General features: G+C 41.1%; 1 protein-coding gene across 5 annotated transcripts in view; it reads right to left on the minus strand.

Moving 5' to 3' along the window:
* Positions 1-23,690, minus strand: part of CTNND2 (catenin delta 2) — a 245,222-nt gene that overhangs the window by 60,008 nt on the left and 161,524 nt on the right. For all 5 annotated transcript variants that reach the window (XM_083623764.1, XM_083623763.1, XM_083623766.1 and 2 more), the window contains 3 exons: positions 19,563-19,680; positions 14,024-14,209; positions 1,602-1,775 (listed from right to left, as the gene is read on the minus strand). In XM_083623764.1, coding sequence (XP_083479890.1) covers positions 1,602-1,775; positions 14,024-14,209; positions 19,563-19,680 — 478 coding nt within the window. The remainder of the gene's footprint in view (positions 1-1,601; positions 1,776-14,023; positions 14,210-19,562; positions 19,681-23,690) is intronic.

The following is a 23,690-nucleotide window of genomic DNA, read 5'->3' on the forward strand; positions in this document are numbered from 1 at the left end:
AACACATTTGAGGCAAATTGACAGGGTAGAATGAAGAAGCTTAGAGAGCCACTGTTTATTCTATACAAGTTTTCTAGGTAAGCAGATTATTTCATTCACTGCTCAGCTGTACCAATTTTGTTTGCTGACCTCCCATTTCAAAGAGTGATTGTTTGGTCAAACATGCTTACCTTGGACATGACAAACCATGCATCTTATTGATATATGGGTTATTTTTAGCTAGCTCTGGCAGGATAAATCATGTCCTCTACTACCTGGTCCATATAGATTACTACACTGAATTAACGGCTTCGTAGCATAAATAAAACATGTTGGCATAATATGGAAACAAATGTATTAAATCACGTCAGTGTTACAGTACCTAATTAAGTTCCAAGGAAGGATTTTCTGCAGAATCAATCCTTGTCTCACAGTACGTCAATGGAGCAGCTTCGGGTTGTTCTCCAACCTCAGATAAGGAGCCCCGTATCCTATGTATTCTCATTTATCCTTGGTCTTTTGCTAAAGTTGTCAGGAAGGATGTTAATGAGTGCCAAGTGGAACTGGATATCCCTGCAACCAGACTGCTTTGTTCAACTCAAACACGTGAGCAGAGCAAATGAAGGGGGAAAATCATTTCGGCCAGTGCCTATTTTCTAACCATTAATGTCGAGCAGGGGTAGGCGACCTAAAGCCTGGGGGCCGGATCCAGCCCAATTGCCTTCTAAGTCCGGCCCGCGGACGGTCTGGGAATCAGCGTGTTTTTACATGAGTAGAATGTGTGCTTTTATTTAAAATACATCTCTGGGTTATTTGTGGGGCCTGCCTGGTGTTTTTACAAGAGTAGAATATGTGCTTTTATTTAAAATGCATCTCTGGGTTATTTGTGGGGCATAGGAATTTGTTCATTTTTTTCTCCAAAATATTGTCCGGCCCCCCACATGGTCTGAGGGACGGTGGACCGGCCCATGGCTGAGAAAGGTTGCTGACCCTTGATGTAGAGGCATAGAGTTCAGATAGTCAGATCTTGGAGCCAAACACATCACTTGTTTGCCTTTTTGTCCTTCTGTCAGTTTGCCACTTTCTTGTCCTGTATGCCATTCTGGGGGAAAGCCTGAATCCAGAGCCTGACTACTTAGCCGCCTACTGAATCTGTTGAATTTCTGCCTGCATTTTGTGGAAGCAACGTGCAGGGTGGGGCAACCGGTAACTAGGAAGAATAACCTTCTCCCTTGGGTTAAGTCTTCTGGTGCCCTGGTACAAGGGAGTGGTGGCAGCAACTACCTTTTTGATGTGTTTTGTCCTGCAAAAATGTATATGTTGCCAGCCATCGTTCCTCTAAGCCTGTTTCCGCTGGATTGCAGGACAGGGAGGGAGGGAGGGGTGAGTGGCAGGAGCATTACTACATGGTTGTTAGCCGCCCTGACCCCGGCTTCGGCTGGGGAGGGCGGGATATAAATACAAAATTATTATTATTATTTTTGACAGTGAGCGTTTCTTTTTTTAAAAAACCTTTTAACAACAACGATTCCTGGTTTTGCACCCATCTTTCATGTACTGACTCAATGTACCTGTGGCAGGCTACTTAAGAATTTGACTAAGTAGAGACATAGGTTTCATACCTTCCAACTACCTGCGGCCAGATTTTGTAGTGCGCCAGCTGCCCCTTCCAACGTATCTGGATTTGAGCACTCAGAGAGAAGTGTGAGGTAGGGTTTGACTATGGATGGGTACCACAGCATCTGAATTCCTTTTGGTGGTTCTGCACAGTCGGGGAGCGGACCTACGCCATCCCACTGGAAAGACGAGAGAGAAAAGGCGAAATATCACTGGTTATGGCAATTACAGAAGAGAAGAATACTGAACTGAATATACAGTCTTAGAATCAGAATCATGGAGTTGGAAGGGATGAGTCATCGAGTCCAACCCCCTCAATGCAGGAATCTCAACTAAAGCATCCATGACAGATGGCTGTCCAACCTCTGCTTAAAAACCTCCAAGGAAGGAGAACCCGCAACCTCTGGAAGGAGACCATTCCACTATCGAACATCTGTCAGAAAGTTCTTCCTGAGGTTCAGTCGGAGTCACATTATATACCTTTTATCTTTAACATACACTCCACATTCGTCACTTTCCAACTAAAATTCATCTCAAAGCAGCACACAATCGTAAAAGCAACCCAACTACAACGCTGGTAAAATGAAAGCATAGAAAATTATTTTTAAATTGTCACAAACAAAGGAAGTGTAAGCACTAATTGGTACATCAAAAGGAAATAAAATTCTGGACAAATAAAAAGTTTTTAATCCGGCACTAGGATCTGTCTGCAGGAGGGTGTTCCAAGGTGGGGCACTGTCACTGCGTTGGCCCTTTCTCCAATTGCCCCCTGCCTCACCTCTGAAGGCTGGGGGACGGACGGACCCAGGTCAAATTGCAATATAATATGTCAGTGCACTGCACTAGAAGTTTTTGGACCATCAGCAACTGTACTACTGATTAGCAGAAGTCAAAGAATACACCCTGAGACCCATCTGGTAAAAAGGCAGGGTATAAATAAAACAACAATAGTTAACAATAGTTATTGTTATGATTAGCCTAAGTTACACGGAAGAACTATGAATAGAAATTTTATTGTTGTTGTTGTTTAGTCGTTTAGTCGTGTCCGAATCTTCGTGACCCCATGGACCAGAGCACGCCAGGCACTCCTGTCTTCCACTGCCTCTCGCACTTTGGTCAGACTCATGTTTGTAGCTTTTATTGGCAACAAGTAACTGGGTTAAACCACAGAGCCTAGGACTTGCCGATCAGAAGGTCGGCAGTTTGAATCCCCGCAACGGGGTGAGCTCCCGTTGCTCGGTCCCTGCTCCTGCCAACCTAGCAGTTCGAAAGCACGTCAAAGTGCAAGTAGAGAAATAGGTACTGCTCTGGCGGGAAGGTAAACGGCGTTTCCGTGCGCTGCTCTGGTTTGCCAGAAGCGGCTTAGTCATGCTGGCCACATGACCCGGAAACTGTACGCTGGCTCCCTCGGCCAATAAAGCGAGATGAGCGCCGCAACCCCAGAATCGGTCACAACTGGACCAATGGTCAGGGGTTCCTTTACCTTTACCTTTAACTGGAATTATTATCTGACAATTTTCTTCAGGTAAAGCAGACCTTGAGCTCTCCTTCATATGCAGTCAAAGAGGAGGAAGTTGCTTCCCTGTGGTATGGACTCAAATGGCCACATGAGCACTTTCTTGTCTTCGCCAAATTGCTATTGGCCCAGAAGGATGCTCACCACAATGACATGAGGCTGCATCACAGAGAAACAGAATATACCCCAAAGAGCAGCATGAGAACTAAGTGATGCAGCTAGCACAGGTGCATCCCTGTCCAACAGAAAACCATTAAAATGTCCTAAAGGAATGGTATCGCTAAAGGGTGTAAAGTGAAACATTATCGGGCATGGAAGCTATTAAAAATAAGGACTGCAGTGAAAGGATGTCTAATGTAGCAGAGTGGCCAGGAGACGTGAGTCCCAGGTTAAGATCTGGGCACTCAATAGATAGCTTCAGGAAAACCACCATCCTTTAGTTTCAGCAGCCATCTAGAATGCTGGGTAGATTACCTGCCTCCTGTATGCGCTAAGAATTACTGAGATAATAATATATGTGAAGCACTTTTTACCCTCGAAAGCTGTATATAATTGTTAATTATGATGATCATTCCTTCAATAAAATTCAATGCTTAGACTACACAGTGGAGATACCAATGTGGTAAATAATGAATGGATTCCTGCTTTATACACACTTTTTAACATCCCTAGGAAACTACTGGGGAAAGCAAAGGTGACAAAAGCAACAAAGTTTGCCCAACCTCTTATTTTCTCTTAATTTAACTAGGTCGTGGTTCCCATTTCTCCAGCCCAGCATGGAAAATAAGAGAAAGGAAAATAAGAGGAGGAGTAGATCACAACGGGGAGGAAATATATTGGGAGATGTAAATACCTTTACGCATAATGGGCTCGTGGAGAATCAATTTGCATTTCTCAAAGATGATTCATACACATGTTGTGCATCACAGTAATTCAACATTTGATGACTCACATCAGAATGTGTGAACCAAATCCTCTGAAAACATGGAAGTTCAATCGACGGTGTTCCACCCAGAAAATTATTTGATTTAATTTATTGATTTATAGGATTATATTTGGCCCTTCACCATATGGTTTTAGGATGCTTTTCAAGACATAAAACAAACAGTCATACCTTGGAAGTTGAACAGAATCCATTCTGGAAGTCCGTTTGACTTCCAAAACGTTCGAAAACCAAATCTCGCCTTCTGATTGGCTGCAGGAAGCTCCTACAGCCAATCGGAAGCCGTGGAAGCCCCGTCGGACATTCGGCTTCCAAAAGTAGTTCACAAACCGTAACAATCACTTCTGGCTTTGCGGTGTTCAGGAGCCAAAATGTTCGAATTCCAAGGTGTTCGACAATCATTGACTGTATAAACAACCTCCCTCCCCCCCCAAAAAAAATTACACAGCTGCAAATCACCTTTTAATGTAAGGTTGGGGATGCATTTAATGGGACATCATACAACTGCCACCGTGTTTTGTACTATAGGCTCACTTTCAGTTATATAACCAGAGGTTATCCTAATTTCACTAGCCAGAAAAGTGGGCAGATAAAATACAACAGCTGTGTACAATGGAACAACCCAAGTCTTCTATGCAAGGCTGGCAGCTGGAGGTAACAGGTAAGAGGTTTCATTAGAAAACAGCAACCCTGAAGGAAAACCTCTGGAAGAGCTATGCATTCCTGAATCCTTCATGAAATAGATTAACAGTCTCCAGCCCTCTTTGGGCTGGCAGCATATTAATCAGCACGACAGAAATCTAAACTGCTGATGGTGCCCTGTTTAAACAAGGTTCAAAAACAAAAGTATCGATGCGCCATGTAAAATGGGCTGCTGTGATATTAAAATTATGAAGAGAGTCAAAGGAAGAGAAGAGAGAGCTGTTATAGAGTTCATGGTGTCACCAGGACTCCCGCACTGTAAATATGAGGGAAATTTAGCCTTCAAAACATCACTAGCAGGCTAAAATCTTTCAAAGAAGTTAAGGGTGAGATCCTTGAAGCTCAAGTAGTGTTTCTATGGCTCAATTCGTTGTTATCTGGCATATAAAAAAGCCAAGTCTCTCAGGAGGGTGGCACAGCAGAAAACTTCACAAAACCATCATTTGCGTTGAATCCAAGAGGCTATTTGAAAAACAAAAGTGCTCTTTAGAATGTTTCATAGACTGACAGAGGAATACAAATATACATGCTTCTGTTCCTTTGCTTCTTTATTTCTTTTAGATTCATTCTGAAGAAAACTTTCTGATTTCCTTTCTGGATTTGCAGTTTTCTCCATATGGAAGGTTCATGAAGGTTTTTTTTTTTGGGGGGGGGTGTTTTACTTTAACACATTACTTTGTTAAAGCCAAAAAATTCCCAATGCAATACAGTTCATGCTCTGATCCTAAATATGGGGGGGGGGGGACAATTCAGATTAGCCGACACATAATAACTTTCTCCAGGGCGCAAAATTATAGAAGAGGAACTCACCTTTCACTATGAAAGCAAGAAGTGATTTTTTAAAAAAACCCTCTCTCCCTGAGCTTAGGTAAGATATTCTTTAAAAATTTAAGCCAGGATGCAAAGAGCTACTATAGGCATACTGAGAGGGATGTTTGACTCGCCTGCTTTTCAGCAACAGACTCCCAGAAACAAACCGTTTCTGAAACCCACCTCAGTTTCAAAAGTGGCCTGAGCCTTATGTTATCCTGAGGCATGCACTCTTGACTTTGCAAAATTTAACCCGCACTGGTGGACCATAAGTTGTATGAAAGTGGCTTATCATACTGCTTAGAGAATGATGTCCAAAGTTCTTTGCAGCATGAAATAGTTGTATGATTCTTTGATCCTGGACTTGGGAGTGTGCCTATATAATGTGTGAGAGGCAGCTACACATTTCCACATGTACATTCTGTATAAAAGGGGTATGTAAACTAGAATCTAGTATCTGCTAATATTTGGCAAAGTCTGGTATCAGTTGCACTTTTAACATGCTTTTGCTCCTATTATAATGCACAAAACCATTATATATTAAGCTATAATAGGGACGTGGGTCTAAACCACTGAGCCTAGGACTTGCTGATCAGAAGGTCAGCGGTTCGAATCCCCGCGACGGGGTGAGCTCCCGTTGCTCAGTCCCTACTCCTGCCAACCTAGCAGTTCAAAAGCATGTCAAAGTGCAAATAGATAAATAGGTACCACTCCGGCAGGAAGGTAAACGGTGTTTCCATGCGCTGCTCTGGTTCGCCAGAAGCGGCTTAGTCATGGTGGTCACATGACCCGGAAGCTGTACACCGGCTCCCTCGGCCAATAAAGTGAGATGAGAGCTGCAACCCCAGAGTCGGCCACGACTGGACCTAATGGTCAGGGGTGCCTTTACCTTTACCTTTTACAATTGGGGCAATAGGTGGCAGAAACAAAGAACTGCATGTCAGTAGAGGCTCCGGAGGATTGAGTGGATGAGACCAATAGTAGGTCCAACGATCAAGAAGGTGGTTTCTGCACATGCTGTAGAGGAAAGTGAGGGGCAGAGGGGGCTTGTCAACCTGGGAAGGCAGCCCATCTAGGAGAAGAAAACCTCTGATCCTAAACCTCCGCTGCCTTGCGGGATGACTTTGGTAGAAGCAAAGGCCAAGGAGTAAACGCTACAGAAATCCAGAGAGGAGTCCCTAAGATGGTTGGTTGCTTGTACGCCTCATTCCGGCAACTCCTGCAGCCAAGCTGGTGCCAAATGTATTGCTCTGCTTTCCTTTGGACCATGTCAGGAACGCCAAGAGAGTCTTGTAGTCTGGGCAGCCCAGAACCTTTATTTTCTTCTACATGTTCTCCCTTTCCCGGAAAAGATTCCTTAGTTTGGGAGTAGGCAGAAGTCAGTCCATAGTCCATCTATTGAACGGAATGCCTTGTCTGACTATAACAGACTCAGACTCTTGTTGATCATCTGAGACCCTTCTTCACAAGCCTCCCTTGACAGAGGTTTGGAGGCTGATGACAAGGGAGAAGGCCTTTTCTGTTGTGGCCCATACCCATCTACAGATTGCTTTCTGTGGCAACACTTTCCCTGCCGCAACATTAGCATCCTTGGGGTGTTTTTCTTCCCCCAGACTTTCAACGGATTATGATACAGTCATACCTCAGGTTGAATGTGCTTCAGGTTGAGCGCTTTCGGGTTGCGCTCTGCGGCAACCCGGAAATAACGGAGTGTGTTACTTCCGGGTTTCGATGCTCGTGCAGGTGCTCAAAATGACATCATGCGCGAAAGCGGCAAAACACGATTCACGCATGCGCAGACGTGCCGTCGCGTCTTACGTTCCATTCAAGATGTGAATGGGGCTCCAGAACAGATCCCGTTCGTATCCCGAGGTACCACTGTAATAATTTTTACTGCAGGTTTCTGGTATGTTTGTGTTTGGGGAGAGATGGTATGGTTTTAATGTGTGTGTTTTGTGTAAGCTGCTTGGAGAAATCTTGTATTAGGGTACTATTGAATAAAATAATAATAATAGGTTGTTCAGCTACATTCAGGCGACTATATCGTTATAACTGCGTTATAAACATGCGACACCAGATGACGCTGTAGAGTTTGATCCTTCCTCAATGTGATTTTCCATTATGAGCTTTAGAATGCGTTTTTCTGTAACTTTTTTTTTTTATGTGTCTAGATCCAGCCAGAGTCTGTGGGTAGCTGAGAAACTTACAAAGAATGCTTGACTAGATGGAGCCTTCTTATGCTCTTAAGCAAACTAAAGTGCATATGCAAGATCACTTAATGCTGATTAATTAAATGTTAAGACAATTCTGAGTATGCACTCTCGCTTTGCAAATTAAACACACATTAGTGGATAATGAGGACTTTAGCTAATATCAGTATCTCTATATACTGGTAGACCATGCATGAGTGACACCTCCATCTTAGTTGACCTTTCATGAAAGTAGTTTACATGAGATTGCTTGATGTTGGGCTTCTGCTGCTACAGTAGGGAAACAGAAAAGGAAAGGAATCCAGCATTACCCTTCCTCTCACACTGCCAGGATAAAAAATAACAAGAGGAAGGGGGAAATGGAGACTGTAGATATATGATGCTCAAGCCAGCTTCTCCATTAACATGCCAGAAAGGAGATATTTTCTGAAGCACCTCTACAACATACAATTATTTCCTTAAAGAGTGAAGAGGGCATGCAAAAGTTAAGACAATTTGAGATTTCTTCCCAGAAAGCTGCTATGATTTTGCAGCAAGAGAAATTCCATCACGAGCATCTATCAGACAGAAAAAGAAATTACTGGAGAGGATGAAAACAATAAATAAACACAATAAGCTGTAATAATATGGAACTATATGGATGGTTGGCAAAATAGTGACAATAGTTGGGTCTAGGCAGCAGCTGTGACCTAGGAACTAGAAAACAGAAAGCAAACAGGGGCGTCTTCAGACAAGCCAGCTAGTGTTGGTACAGATCTATGCACATTTTTGGGTTATACAGAATTTCTAATCCTATAGAATGGATAAATTAAGCCAGAGTGATATGCAGAGCACAAAGTTAGTTACAGATGAACACGTATACACTAATATTCATAGACAGACTGGACTGGTGTTAAATAACCGCAGATTAAAAAGAACCAACAGGACATTCTGCAGATGCCATAAGCTGTTTCACTCCTTTCCTCAGGCATACATTAAAACCACATTTTAACTGCTTTCCGATCTGTGAGTTTCAGCCTACTCAGTGAGAGAATTTTTCTATGCAACTTGGATCTTAATACATTAGGGTTTACCATCTCTCTCTCTCTCTCTAACACGCTCAAGCATGATTTACCTGTCTATCAGTTGTGAAATGTTGCTGTTGTAGCTCATGATTGATGACAGAAGATAAAATAGAAGGTCACAGTGATTTCAGGTGGGTCACCCAGAATAAAAATTCTATTTTGGATCTGATTCATCTTATGTCTATATTTAAGAGTAATGATAACCATAAACCTGGAGAAAACCAACAGATCGAAAGACTGTTTCCTTAATAGATAGAGCATATGTATAGAATAGGCAAGGACAAATATTTAAGAAATAATAGCAGTTGCACTGCACGTTGTTAAAATGCACAATTTACTCTGGCATAACTTCCTTCATATTACAATTTTCCATTTTAATACTGTCGAGTTTATCCGTAGGATTTTGGGTTATGATTCTTGTTTCATTGATCAAGACCATGACATCAACGAGATCCTGAGGGATCTTCATCCTTACAAAATCCTCTGAAAACATAACCCTTGGTGACTTCTCAGTGTCAACTATGATTATTGGGATGAGTTGAAGTGACACCCTAACAATGACTGTAATGGTGTGTTTTTTTAGCGTAGTAGTAAAGCTATAGCATGAACTGTACCCACCAGACTATACATAGAATGGAATCTGAAAGCTTGTTTTTGTATGACAAGCTATCAAAGGAACTATTTATGTCCAGAAATGTTTACGTCTGTGGTTTGTGAAAATTAGGCGTTTGGTGCATTCTTTGCATTGTGCATATTGTGAGAGGCATAAGAGAAATCCTTGATTTATTTCACAAATAAAATGCGACGGACTCTTTTGCGGCCTTCTTGGAATGTCAACCATTTAACCATTATTGTTATAAACATTCTGAAAATAGATTGCCATTACAAAATAATTGCTTCTACCCCAAAGACCCCTGGGCGTGTGCAAGGGACTCCTCTTGGTGAACAGATGGCAGTTAATGGCATGCAGAGTGGCACTCGTCTTTCTCTGGATCAAATCCAGAGAATTGTCTTTCACTGGCTACAGAGTTAAGACGCTGCATTAGAAAAATGGTTTAGAATGAAATCTATGTCGCTCTGTAACATTTTTAACCAGCAGTTCAGTGATATTTGATATTGTATTCTGATTAAACCAGTAATACAGCTGCCATAGCCAACATGAACCAAGGAGATTATAGGAGCCATAGTCACAGTTTCTGCACATAGTAATTTCTGATCCTACGTCGCCTTCTGGATTATAATCATACATGGAGGTTTTAGTGCAGGAGTGAATCTGAAGTTGAGAAATATTACCATGGTTAAGAAACCCCGAGAAAAACCCAAGTCACATTATTAGAAATATTAAACATCAATCTAAGAGATTTGGGGGTTTCTATCGGTATACTAATCTAAAGTCTGAAGATAATGTAATTTATCTTCATGCTGTATAACAGTCCAGTGAACATAAATTTAAAATTACATGCACAGTTCCATGCACACCATATTCTAAGAAAAGGATATTAAACCCTTCAGACTGATGGACAAGAAGAGCTCTGCAGAGGCCTTTACCCAGCTCTGACAGAGAATGATTACAGAACTAGAAAAAAGTTGCCTCAGAGTATAATCAGAAGTATATTACAGAGGAATTACGATATCCAATAGGAAAATGTCAGAATGATTCTGTCTTCAGAAAAAAAATATTATCAGGCTGTACCTGGGAGTAAGCCACACTGAACGCAATGGGACTTCTGAGTAGATTAGAACACTATGTCAAAGATGCATAAAATACTGAGAATTAAAATAATACCGTATAACCAAACAGTAGTAGACTTTCCAGACTGATAAAATTCAGCACAGAATAAAGGCTATGCTACAACAGTTAAAATATTGCAGCAGATAAAACAAGTACAAATAGTTCTATGTTCTTTTCCTCTCTAGAAGCCAGCAAAAAAAAAATATCTTCTGATCTGCACTGATATTAAGAAAACAAACACCTGGCAATCCCCTCACTGACATAGGAGGAAACATCCCTTAAGTACATCACTAGTAAGTTTGCAGGAGATCTTCCAGGAAAATCCATTAGTAGAGGGAGAATTAACCTCCCTCTAAACTTACTATAGTGCAGAAGGACATGTTGAATAGATTTTATTGCTTCTGCTCCAGACACATCCGTTTATTAACCAGGATCTTATTAAATCAGTCATTTAACAATGCTGAAGGCAGCACATTAAAGCGAGCAAGAGAAAATGCCCTCTTATACTTTGAAATGGTTAATGTCTATAGATACCACAGCTGTGGTGATTCCACAGTTTATAGGGATATTAAATAGTAATGGAGAACAAGATTTATTGGCTTTACTTCTTAGATAGCAGAAATCCAAATTTACTAACCTCTGAACCACAATAAGCTGGGCCTTCTTTAACCCACAATCGTTCAAAACCTCGAGAAAAAAGCCTAGAGTAAAATCTTCTCCATCTCTCTCAATCAATGACTAACTAAAGAGTCTGAGATCAACAGGGAGAGAGAACTACCATGAGATGCTAAGAAATGCAAATATAGTTAAAAGATAAAGGGGTAAAGGGACCCCTGACCATTAGGTCCAGTCGTGACCGACTCTGGGGTTGCAGTGCTCATCTCGCTTTACTGGCCGAGGGAGCCGGCGTACAGCTTCCAGGTCATGTGGCCAACATGACTAAGCTGCTTCTGGTGAACCAGAGCAGCGCACGAAATGCCGTTTACCTTCCCGCCAGAGCGGTACCTATTTATGTACTTGCACTTTGACGTGCTTTTCAACTGCTAGGTTGGCAGGAGCAGGGACAGAGCAACGGGAGCTCACCCCGTCACGGGGATTCGAACCGCCAACCTTCTGATCAGCAAGTCCTAGGCTCTGTGGTTTAACCCACAGCGCCACCCGCGTCCCTGTAAAAATAGTTACCATTGGATAAATAGCCGCCTTTTCCACACAAGGAGGTAACTCCAGTAACATCCTAAGGAAAACAGACTGAACCCTTTCTACTTGAGAATTAAACCTTAAGATTCAAATGAGGATGCCATAAGGAAGATTCCAAGAGAAAATCAAACTGTTAAGAGTGAGGAGGTGGTAACTCCAATCTAGGTTTCCTGAGGAACCACTGAGGGGCTTCCCAATTCAGGAGACTTCTGTGGGGCACCAATATTTGCAAAATGTGAAACTACCAAAAATGATGGCTAAAAAGGTGTCAGTTGGCTTCATTAAAACATACTAGTATTATGTGTCTTTATGGAACACAGATAATGTCTAAATTAGCTGAGGGACTACCTATGTGTGTGTTTTTTTACCTCATACAGATTCAAGAGAGTATGTACAGAATCCCACGCGCAAATTAGCCCTGAATCATTTCCCTAAAGGAATCAGCACAGCATGCCCTAATGTTTCTTTAGGAGGTATTACAGGCAAATGTGTCAGTGACTCACAAATTATGGGTCAAGCAAAGTTTTCTGAACCATTTGTTTTAGTGCATGCTGTGCAACATGCTTGGGCCTCTAAGCCCTTTTCATTTTATTTTTTTATTAAGTATCCTTAAAGAACCTTCACAAGTTAAAAAAAAAGACATCTGAAGAGTCAGCGTGCCAGAGCATCTTTGTGTCAGGAAAGCACAATTTTTGTAAGCCACAGTGAATAAACTGAAAACATGGAAAGTACTCGGTTGCGCTAGTAAATGTAAACTGAATAAAGCGACAAAATAAAATTAAAGTCCTAACATTTTTAGCATAAAAAGGAAATAGAGCAGGAATACATGTCCCACTAGAATGAATTAAACTATGTCTACTTCAGTGTCACTGGGGTTCTAGCAACACAATCGATTTAGCTGAAAATAACTGAATTCCAGCTGAGGGTAGAATTACAGGTGTTTGTTTACTGCATGTAGAATTTTGTTTGGTTGCTTTTCAGTCAGCTGTAAATACTTGCTTATTGTTCTGGTTTTTAGACTTCTATAGTGTTTGATAACTGGATCAAGTTGTATTTATACGTATGTATGTATGTATGTATGTAATATCTGCATACACAAATATAGCTATGTGAGCATCAGTTCAGCTTTCTTGGGGATTTCTGTTTACCTTTTCATAGATTTTGGTCCCATACGTTCGTGGATTCTGATTTTCAATTGCATAAAAGGAACAAAATGGAATTTTCTAAATTTCAGATTTATTGCAAGAGGCAAATCAGAAGCTGAGGTAAGCTGAAAGTGAGTTGGCAACTCCCGGCAAGATCAGGAGCTCTAGCCTCAACCTATTTTTCTTCTTGAGAGAAGTAATTGCGTATGGATGGTCTTCCTAATTTCAATCAGGTTAACAGTATGAGAAACAGTCAATCTGCCATACAGAGAAATAATTTCAACATCAATTATGGAAGCAACTATTCATTCAGTTAGAAAATAGATCTAGAAACTTATGTTAGACTGTAGCAAACAGAAGAGCTGTACTGCAATACCATACCATATGCTCTTATTTTTGAGGCTATTTGGACAAGTTTTGTTCAGAATAAATTTAATTATCCATGTGGATTATACACTATTAAAAATCCATGTGGATTTTTGCCTTCATGAGGAAACAAGCATAAGCCTGAGATCTTTCTTTTAAAGTTTTTCTCCCTTATTTGGCATTTGAAAGCAAACCGATCAATGAATAGTGGAGCTATGTGCTAGAAAATATCCAGAGGTTAATTTAATTATTCCTGAAATCTTAAAGATCTTTTCATCTAGGGTGCTTAGTCTTAACGCTGTTTCAAGTAATGTAATGCTAAATGAAATATTCCCTAAATCACAGTGGGCTAACTCTTTTTTTGGCTTTAGGGCGTATATCAGCAGTTGTTGTTGCCAAAACTGGGTGTGACTACACCACACACATTCGTGCACTCCAACATGCACACACACACACACACAGGTACACAACTCCTGTCCTTGGCTGACCCGCCATATCTCCATCTCCATCAGGTCACTGGGCTCTGCCTATTTCCAGCACTGTATCTACTGTTATTCTATTTTCTGTTGCCCCCTCTGTCCTAAATGGACAGAAATTATAGTAGCACCAATATTAAACAATGACACTGGATCAGAACGATTTCCCCAGTTATTCTTGTCTTTATTCACTGCACAGTTTGGTTCTGGGCTGAGCGCATTAGCATGTTCACTAATTGTTTGCTACCGTAAGTCATTTTCAGTACCTGATCTTGAGATTTCTTTTTCTTCTTCTTCTTGCCCCAGCATCCCGAACTTTCTGCATCTTTTCCATTGGCATCGCCACAAAGCAAGCCATCTAGTTCATCGGTCCCCATTTGCTGTCCCTGAGATGTTTCTGCAGCGAGTCTGTATGAGAGGTTCCTTAAAATGCACACACAGTTTTCAACGGTCTAAAAAGGAAGATAAAAATAAATGGAAAAATATTTTAGGATTCTCACATTCAACAGAAAGGTTTTCAGTCTTGAACATTGTTTTTGGTATAAAATTGTCCCCACTGGGTACTCCCCAGACTAGCATACTACCATTTGTAAAACTATGAAAAACCTGAAAGGCAGGTTCTTAAAATGGCCAATTCCAATGTCTGCAATGGTGTTGGGGCAGCTGAACATCAGAGGTCAGGTGCTAGCCTGCTTTTGACAGTTTTCATGTTCGTACATGGGTGCTTCCAAACTGAAAACCACCTTAATTAAGCATGTAAGAAGTTGCAAAGCCTTTTTTTTGATTGAGAGAATGGAGTTTGAGTCAATAGTTAACAGCATCAAAAAATTTCAGAGAAAATCCATTGTGAAAGGGGGTAGAATTAAAGTTAAAATGTGATAAATCGGATGTATGTATGTAAACTGGATTTGCCCCCATTTACAGCACAGAAGGGAAAGGCTATTTATGTTATAGTCTTATGTGTATATCTTGTATGAACCCCACATGGATTGATAATGGGGGACGTGACCAGGAAATAAAGTGTATTTTAGAGAGTCATCCATTCTTTTAGCTGCTTATTTGAACTGTCTAAGCTACCAGACTTAGTGAAATTATTACATATGTCATTTGGTCCATCTCAGAGTGATGGAAATATCATATAGCGCAATGATTTGCTCTTTTGAATGAAAATAATGCTGAAATTTAGGAAGCCAAAGTGTTGGGTTTTTGTTTTTGTTTTTGCTTTTAAATAGAGTTGCTTTCATTTGATAACGAATTCTGTTTGAATTTGAATTGGCTCAGCCTTCTTAGCATTTTGGCATTAGAATTGTAGCTAGCGGGTGGAGAGCTGTGACAGTGAATGGGCCTGCTGCTTGTGTGGTTTCAACCCTTGCTTCCTTCACTGTAAGTGAAATAAAATAATTCTTCATGAGACCCATGGTTCCCTGAACAGGGGATCTCTCTGACCATCTATCATGAAACCCAATGGAGGCCTTTCCCCTCTTCTATCCTGTATCCTATCCCTTCCAAATGTCTAGTTATCATTTCCCCTTGATGGCTTCTTGCTTCCACTTGCCTTGACTTTCTCTCATCTAACTCTCTTCTTTTGGTCCTCTCTAATCTGGCTTTCCATACCACCTCTATGCTGATGATACCTAGATCATCATGGTCAAAACAAAAAAATTTTTTTCCTTCCAGTAGCACCTTAAAGACCAACTAAGTTAGTTCTTGGTATGAGCTTTCGTGTGCATGCACACTTCTTCAGATGTAACTAGATCATCATGGTTTATGACGCCATGGGAGAGCACAGTAGATGCATACTCCTCCTCCGTCACTCACCACTTCCTGCTGCACTCGGTTTTATGTGTGGAGATCTTGGCTGCAACCAGGAAATTCTGGTTTAATGTTGGTTAATAAGCTAGAGCTGTGTGCTGAAGCTGGTGCTTGATGGAAGGGAGGGAGGACTGAGGGAGGCATGGTCTGTAGGGCTCATACAGGGCTTCATAAGTCATGAAGCTGTTTGAGAAAGGTCCACATGTGTCCAGTGTGTGTACAATGGTTCTTAGATGTCTGCGATAATATTAGCTTTAGAGGAGGAAGTAGATGGCACTATCACTGCACATGCTGCTTCACAGGAATAATAAGTTAGTTCGCAACAGTAGTACCGCGTTTCAGTATGTCAGCTGCAGCCCCATTTTCTAAGCTGTTATTTTTTAAAAAAAAACACCAGAAACAAAACATAAACTGTATTTTGAAGCAATAGATGCTGATTATCAGGCCCTGATATTACTGTATTGGCCTGAATATAAGCCTCACTTTTTAAAGGGCAGCTTAAATTCATGACCTTACAAAAACTGGCTTTTATGATATCGCTGCTGAAACAGACACACGGTAAAACAGAATGGGTGTGAGTGCCTGCGGAATTTTAAGGGAGTGGCTTATATTCTGGTATTGTCTTCGCCCCCTTGTATGTCTTCTATCCGAGTGCAGCATATATTTGGGCCAATACGGTACTCACTTATTTTATCTTCTTTGAACAATTTATATGCCACTTAACTGCAAAGCAGTGTACAGAAAACTATGGATTTCATTGATCCAAACAGGTTCTGAAGACTCCCTTCTCCCTTATTCTTCTAAATGCTATGAATTAATGTGCCAGGCCTTCTGTTCTCTCCTGTGTGCTGCTGGAACTGGGACTCTAGTTTACCTCATTTACAGTTTTATACTATAGAACACTCTTTTTCATTTACCCAAAAAAGGGAATCTTCTTAAGAATAGAAGACTCTGCTAAGGTTTAGAATTATTTCCTTCTCCTGGGTGCCTGGTAAGGAAATAGCGTGGATTTCATTGATCCGAACGAGTTCAGAAGATCCAACACCTCATTTTCTGTTTGCCAAGGTGATTCAAGAAGCTTTGATATGCAGCTACCAATTCAGCTTTTATGCAGCTCATGGAGACAGCAGGAAGCAGGAGGTTTTTTTTGGGGGGGGGGGCAGAAATGGCTTTGCATGAATTGCGTTCCTGACTACAATGATAACCTGGCAGATTAGAGTTGTTTTAAAGGTAAAGGTAAAGGTACCCCTGCCCGTATGGGCCAGTCTTGCCAGACTCTAGGGTTGTGTGCTCATCTCACTCTATAGGCCGGGAGCCAGCGCTGTCCGCAGACACTTCCGGGTCACGTGGCCAGCGTGACAAGCTGCATCTGGCGAGCCAGCGCAGCACACGGAACGCCGTTTACCTTCCCACTGGTAAGCGGTCCCTATTTATCTACTTGCACCCGGAGGTGCTTTCGAACTGCTAGGTTGGCAGGCGCTGGGACCGAACGACGGGAGCGCACCCCGCCGTGGGGATTCGAACCGCCGACCATGCGATCGGCAAGTCCTAGGCGCCGAGGTTTTACCCACAGCACCACCCGCGTCCCCTAAGAGTTGTTTTACTACTCACTAATTGATTTTAGGCTATTATATGACATACTGTAATCTGCACACCCATCAATTACTGGGCCATGCATATAAAATTTTGCAGAACAAAGATGCTTCAGCTCAGGATGTGCTGCTTTTTGCTGCCAAGTGTACTCAAACACAAACGCCAGTTTTGCTTTTCCTAGCAATCTGAAAAGTTCAAAAGGTGAAAAGAAGCAGGCCTTCACACACACATGTGAAGTGCAAAATATTCTGGAAAAGGATGCTAGCCACAGCTAGTGCTTTGCTGTCTTCACTCTTCAGCCAGGGTGCTGAAATTTAATATTGGCAGCTTTGCTGTGGGACAGAAAAGTGTCACACACTTATATTTAAGTTCTTCATACAAATAAACTAAGATAAACTTCATATCTGTAAAACAAGCTCTTCCTTCTTGTAATGCAAACATGATTTAACTAACAGATAAAGTGGGACCTCGGTTTTCAAACGTAATCCGGTCCGGAAGACCATTCGACTTCCGAAACGTTCAAAAACTGAAAACTCAATATGGAAGCCTCAATACAATAGGGAAACTCAAAACAGAAGCTGTGTGGCATGTTTGGCTTCCGAAAAGCATTCAAAAACCGAAGCAGTTACTTCAGGTTTTCAGCGTTTGAAAGCTGAAACGTTCAAAAACCGAGGTTCCACTGTACTGCTTAATGCAGAAGTTATTTCAAGTGCTAACTAATGCTTTTACACCTGCTGATCTGGGGTCATGTCTTCAGACCTGCCAGCGATACATGCATGGTGGGACTGCACACCATATCAATCTACCCTCCACTCACATTCATCGTCACATCTACATGTGATGTTTATGAGTACAGTGGTACCTCTAGATGTGAATGGGATCCGTTCCGGAGCCCCGTTCGCATCTAGAAGCAAACGTAACCCGTGTCTGCGCAGGTCACGTTTTGGCGCTTCTGTGCATGCGTGTGACGTCATTTTGAGCGTCTGTGCCTGCGCAAGCGGTGAAACCCGGAAGCAACGCACTCCGTTACTTCTGGGTTGCCGCGGAGCGCAACTCAAACTCGCTCATCCTAAAGCACATTCAACCCAAGGTACGACTGTATATTGAAACGAGTTATCCCTCAAAATTTGGGTCCAGGTGAGATATAAAGCTCATGTATTGGGTCATGTAAGTGTAGGGACGTTGAGTGTGCCATACTTAAATACGGAGTCAAGGGAGATTATAACCTAGAGGGGGCATGAAGTTATGATGCTGACAAAACAAAGCTGTTAACATTTTCACCAAATTATTCCAATTTAGACTAATGTTCAGCAAGGGCTGCAGCTCATTGGTGGAGCATCTATTCTGCTTACGAAAGATCCTTGGTTCATTTGCCAGAATCTCCAAGGAGGGCTGGGAATTCCCCCTGCCTGAAACCCTGGACAGCTGCTGCCAGTCTGTGTTGACAATGCCATGCTAGATGAACCAAACTCAGAAGCTTCTGGTGTTCCTGTGGGAGTAAGTATTAGGCTTTGCCAATTTACCTTAGTTTATCTGTATGAAGAATTTAAATAAAGCCCTACAGAAACACTTGCCATTTTACAGAAAAAGGAATATGCAGCATTTTGTTTCAGCTAAGTTACTCCTCCGCCTTCCAACCCACATGGCGATTTTTTAAAAATTCTGGGAATAACCGTAAATATTGGCTGTATCAAAAACAGTATCATATCGAAGGTTAAGAAAGTATAAACAATGAAAACCAAACAAAGGCAACATCGACACCTGTACCCAGTGATCAGTAGAGTTAATGTCCATCAAACAGTTTTAATACACATCAACAAAAGGAATTGCCCTCTCTATAATTCAAGCTGCATAGTCATTCATTAATGAAACTCTACATTTAAGTTGTAAAAATAATCAAACAAAATCTCCACAAAAGCACACAACTGCCCCCCCCATCCCGATATATTAGCTCCTGCAGAGACTGTGGCAGGCAGACAAGATAGCTTACCTTCATTGAGACAATTCAAGGTCCAGCACATCAAGTATATCTTCTTACGCTGCTTATTTATTTGATTTATATGCTTCCCTTCCTCAAAAGATCTCAGGGTGGTTCACCTCTGTTTCCCAGAGGTTCTCCTTTTATACCCACACTGTGCATGAAGACCCCTTTGGCTTTGCAAGGCCCAAAGTCTGAACCTCTGGCTTAACTGCTAAGTACCTGTTGCCACTACTATGGCTGAATTTGAGAGAATGGCAGACATATACCTCACATGAGCATACAGTAAGTGCAGGCTTTCCTTAAAGGCAAAGGATCCTGAAATTTAATTCTTACAACCTGAAGGATGTATGATGTGCCTCTGTTAATGTGGGGTTTCCCCCCTTCAGAATACTGTTTCTATAAAAACAAAGATGGCAAACCTTGCTATCAATTTCACTGCTCCCTAGAGCAGACTGAATCACGTACAGCAATGCATCCGTAAGTCCATCACACTCTCTCATTCTTCTGCGGGCTTCTTCTCCAGCAGAGCTGACATTCCTAGGATAAAGCAACAGTGGTCACCATCTTCTCATTCCACTACTCGTTCCTGGCAATGGACATGCTACAGTTTTGTTTTTTTTTAAAAAAAGATCATTGGCTGTGATAGGTTTATATATGTGAATGATTGTCCTCTGTGCTCTTTTCAAAAGAAAAACACACACGTTATGGTCTTTTATCATGATCTCAGAGAACTTTTAAAATTGGGTTAACACACAAGGTAGAGCTTTGGGAAGGGAACACAAGTCTTGTTTAAAATAAAAATGCTTTTACAATTCTTACGTCAAAGCCATCCCTTCACCAACCCCACCCCTGATGAAAAGCACAATGTGTAACACATACAAGTGTTCAAGAATGGTAGCATTTTTCCTGCATCTTTTCTCATTTCTACCTTTGGAACAGTTATTCACCTGAAAGTGGTTATGCTCTAAAAACTCCTGGGCGCCATCTAATTGCCTTGAAATGTATCAGTGTTGCTGTACAGCACCAGCCCTGCCTTTATGTTCAAATATCATCAATAAAACTTAGCCTAGTAGATATCACTTTAAAATCTGAGTGCCAGAATCAAGGAGAAATATGGCACTCAAATTAGCACTAAATGACAACTGACAATATAAGTCTAGGATTCCATTTTTGTGGCTGTTTGTCTCCACAGGCCCCCGTTATGCAGGCCAACGTTCTTCCTCCAGCTCGCTGACCCAAAGTCCTTGATGGAGGCCCTCCATTGCCCTGAGATGAGCAAGGGGCTGGGCCCTGGATTCCCTCCCCCTTACCTCCATGGTTTTCATCCCAACCAATGCTCCAGTAGTCAGCAAGTCCTACTCTATGATTCTTCATTAGCAACACGGCAACAGTTGAGATGGCAGATGAATATTGCTCCCAGAGTTGACTTACCTGCCAGCACTAAGAGCAGTTCAGCAGAGATTGTGTCCTGGAATGTACTCCAGAATCTTTGGGACACATTCTAAGATACACACTCGTTTGTTGTAGTGAACTGGCTAAGACACATTGGCTCTGCCGTTCATTTGTTTGAGAACATGGCCCTAGGATTCATGATCCCACAGCCTGGAAGGACCACGAAGCACAGCTATTATGAATGAAGCAGGGTTTGCAGCAAAGAGGCTGCAAGTACTGGAAGGGGGAAGGAAAGAAAGAGCAAAGCATTTTACTATACCTTTATGAATGAAAACATTTATGCAATGTGACCTTCGATATTTTGTAGAGAATTAAAACCAGGGTTCTCTCTTTTCTGACACCAGCCCGTAACACCATGTCCTCCAGTTTTTAGAGCAATTTTCAGAGTAACTAACTAACAAGGATTACATGCAACTGGGTCATTCCATATCAAGTGATCCAACTTTTTTTTACCTCATGTCATCCAATTTGCTTAATATTCTGTACATTTGTTGAATCATCAAAACTAAGTTTGAATCTAAACTTTTTTTTATCTCATCCTGTTTGTGAGTTATGAGGGTCTGAAATTTCAAAAAAATGACAATTTTGGCCTTGCTGGACTACACAAAAGCTTTAAAAGCTCAGCCCAGAATTGAGATATGTCAAAAATAAAAACACCAATCTCTTCAGGACTTCATGGACTTTAATATTATATGTCACATGATGGACATACTTTTTTAAATTTAAGTTACAAAATTTTAAAAGGTGATTAAAAAATTAATGATTAAAATTTTCCAAAATTGTATTGATTATGTAATATTTCTAAAAGCTACCTGCAAAATTTCATCTTGGGATCTCAATGGGATCACATATATTTTGTACATACAGTTTTGTTTTGCAGCTGTGCAATTTGTATTCATATTGTATTGTAATGCCCATTAGCTGCAAACAATAAAATCAATCAAGTCATTCAACAAGTGTACAAAATATTAAGAAAATTGGATGACAGGAGGTAGAAAAGTTTGACCACTTGATATGGAATGACCCAACTTGGTTTTAAAGAAATTGTTTCTTGATAAATCTCTTGCCCAGTGCTTTATTCAGTGTGAACTTACATCAAAGTAGAAAAAATGGTGTTGGATTTTAGAACCAGGAAATATATACAGAAATGACTAACAATCATGTCTACACCAGGAGTCAAGTTTTCTGTATTGGAATCTTAAGGATCAGCAATAGGAAAACAAAAGAGTGCAACCAAAATGCATCTTAAGGGAAATGGGCTGACCAGGAAAATATTTTCATGTGCCACCTGAGCTAGAGTAATGGGTTATCAAGCAAATAACAGTGCATTTCAGTTTCTGGAACAAAATATCCCATCGTTCTGTCACTTCAGGTAATTGTTACAGCAGGTTTCCTAACAGTAATTTTTGCATAATTACAGAACAAGGGTGTATGTGAAATAGTTCTATATTTTCAACTGGTTGTAGCCACTTGAGGAGAGGAGAGAAGCCTACGCTCAGAATTATTATACACTGAACTTTCATTTCAAAAGTAAGCATTTTTCCTGTGACAGAAAGCGTGGAGGCAGGATCCTACCTAACCTCACACTTTCATGAGTGCAGAGATAATAATAATAATTTATTATTTATACCCCGCCCATCTGGCTGGGTTTCCCCAGCCACTCTGGACGGCTTCCAACAGAATATTAAAATACGATAGTCTATTAAACATTAAAAGCTTCCCTAAACAGGGCTGCCTTCAGATGTCTTCTCAATGTCTGGTATTTGTTTATCTCTTTGACATCTGGTGGGAGGGCGTTCCACAGGGTGGGTGCCACTACCGAGAAGGCCCTCTGCCTGGTTCCCTGTAACTTGGCTTCTTGCAGTGAGGGAACCGCCAGAAGGCCCTCGGCACTGGACCTCAGTGTCCGGGCAGAACGATGGGGGTGGAGACGCTCCTTCAGGAGACACTGGTTTAAACTACAAAAGCACAAGGCACTTGTTTTTAAATGTTTTAAGATTAAATATTATTCCATTGATATCCAGCATAAATAAATAGGGCACTTTAGCTATTTCGCACCAATTCCCCCTCCCCGTGCTGGGTTCACCCTGGGAGTGTTTTCACACAAATTTTCTTACCATGGGTGTGCTTTGAAACAATAGCCTGGCACCAGGCAAAACAAAAATTTTTTTTTCCTTCCAGTAGCACCTTAAAGACCAACTAAGTTAGTTCTTGGTATGAGCTTTCGTGTGCATGCACACTTCTTCAGATACACTGAAACAGTGTATCTGAAGAAGTGTGCATGCACACGAAAGCTCATACCAAGAACTAACTTAGTTGGTCTTTAAGGTGCTACTGGAAGGAATTTTTTTTTTTTTTTTTTGTTTTGACTAAGGCAGACCAACACGGCTACCTATCTGTAACTGGCACCAGGCAGAACAGGAAGCCAGTAAGCACATTCATTCATTCATACCCAACCTTCTTGGGGAGAAGTAGCACATGTATCCTGCATTCACACACACACACAAACTTGTCTGGGCATGTGTCCCAAACATACAGTGTAACTTTTCAGCAACCAATATCTGTGTAAGTAAGAGGAGGGCTTCACATGTTCTAGAAAACCTGGGCATGTAAAGTATGGGGAAGCTGAGCTAAAATATAAAGAAAGATGAAAATGTGATAGGGGTGTGCACAGTATTATCTTCCGTTTTAAGAAGAAGAAAAAGCAATAAAAATAAAACAGAACACATTTGATTTTCATCAAAAAGAGAAGCATATGCTTAATCCTCTCCTATTTAAATAAATTAGGCTGATGAGTACTTAATTTTGTTTGGATTTTCCAATAACATAGTTTGTTTAAAAAAAGAGAGAGTTGCAAATGGTTTCAGTTGTTTTTAAGGGGGAAAAGATTGTGGCAGCATCAACTAGTTTTCTTAAAAGAGTCATTACTGTATTATTTTTAGAACACAAACCATAACTAGATATCGATAAATTATGTCTTTGCTTTGTAAAACTGTTAATACTCAAATACATTTTCATCCACCCCATCTCTTTTTCTAGTCATTTGAGTGCTCTATCAAGAAGAAGAAAGTTAATCAGATGTAATCTAAGTAAAT

The sequence above is a fragment of the Podarcis filfolensis genome (assembly GCF_964270895.1).
Source record: "Podarcis filfolensis genome assembly, chromosome: 7".
In the NCBI taxonomy this organism is placed as follows: Eukaryota; Metazoa; Chordata; class Lepidosauria; order Squamata; family Lacertidae; genus Podarcis; species Podarcis filfolensis.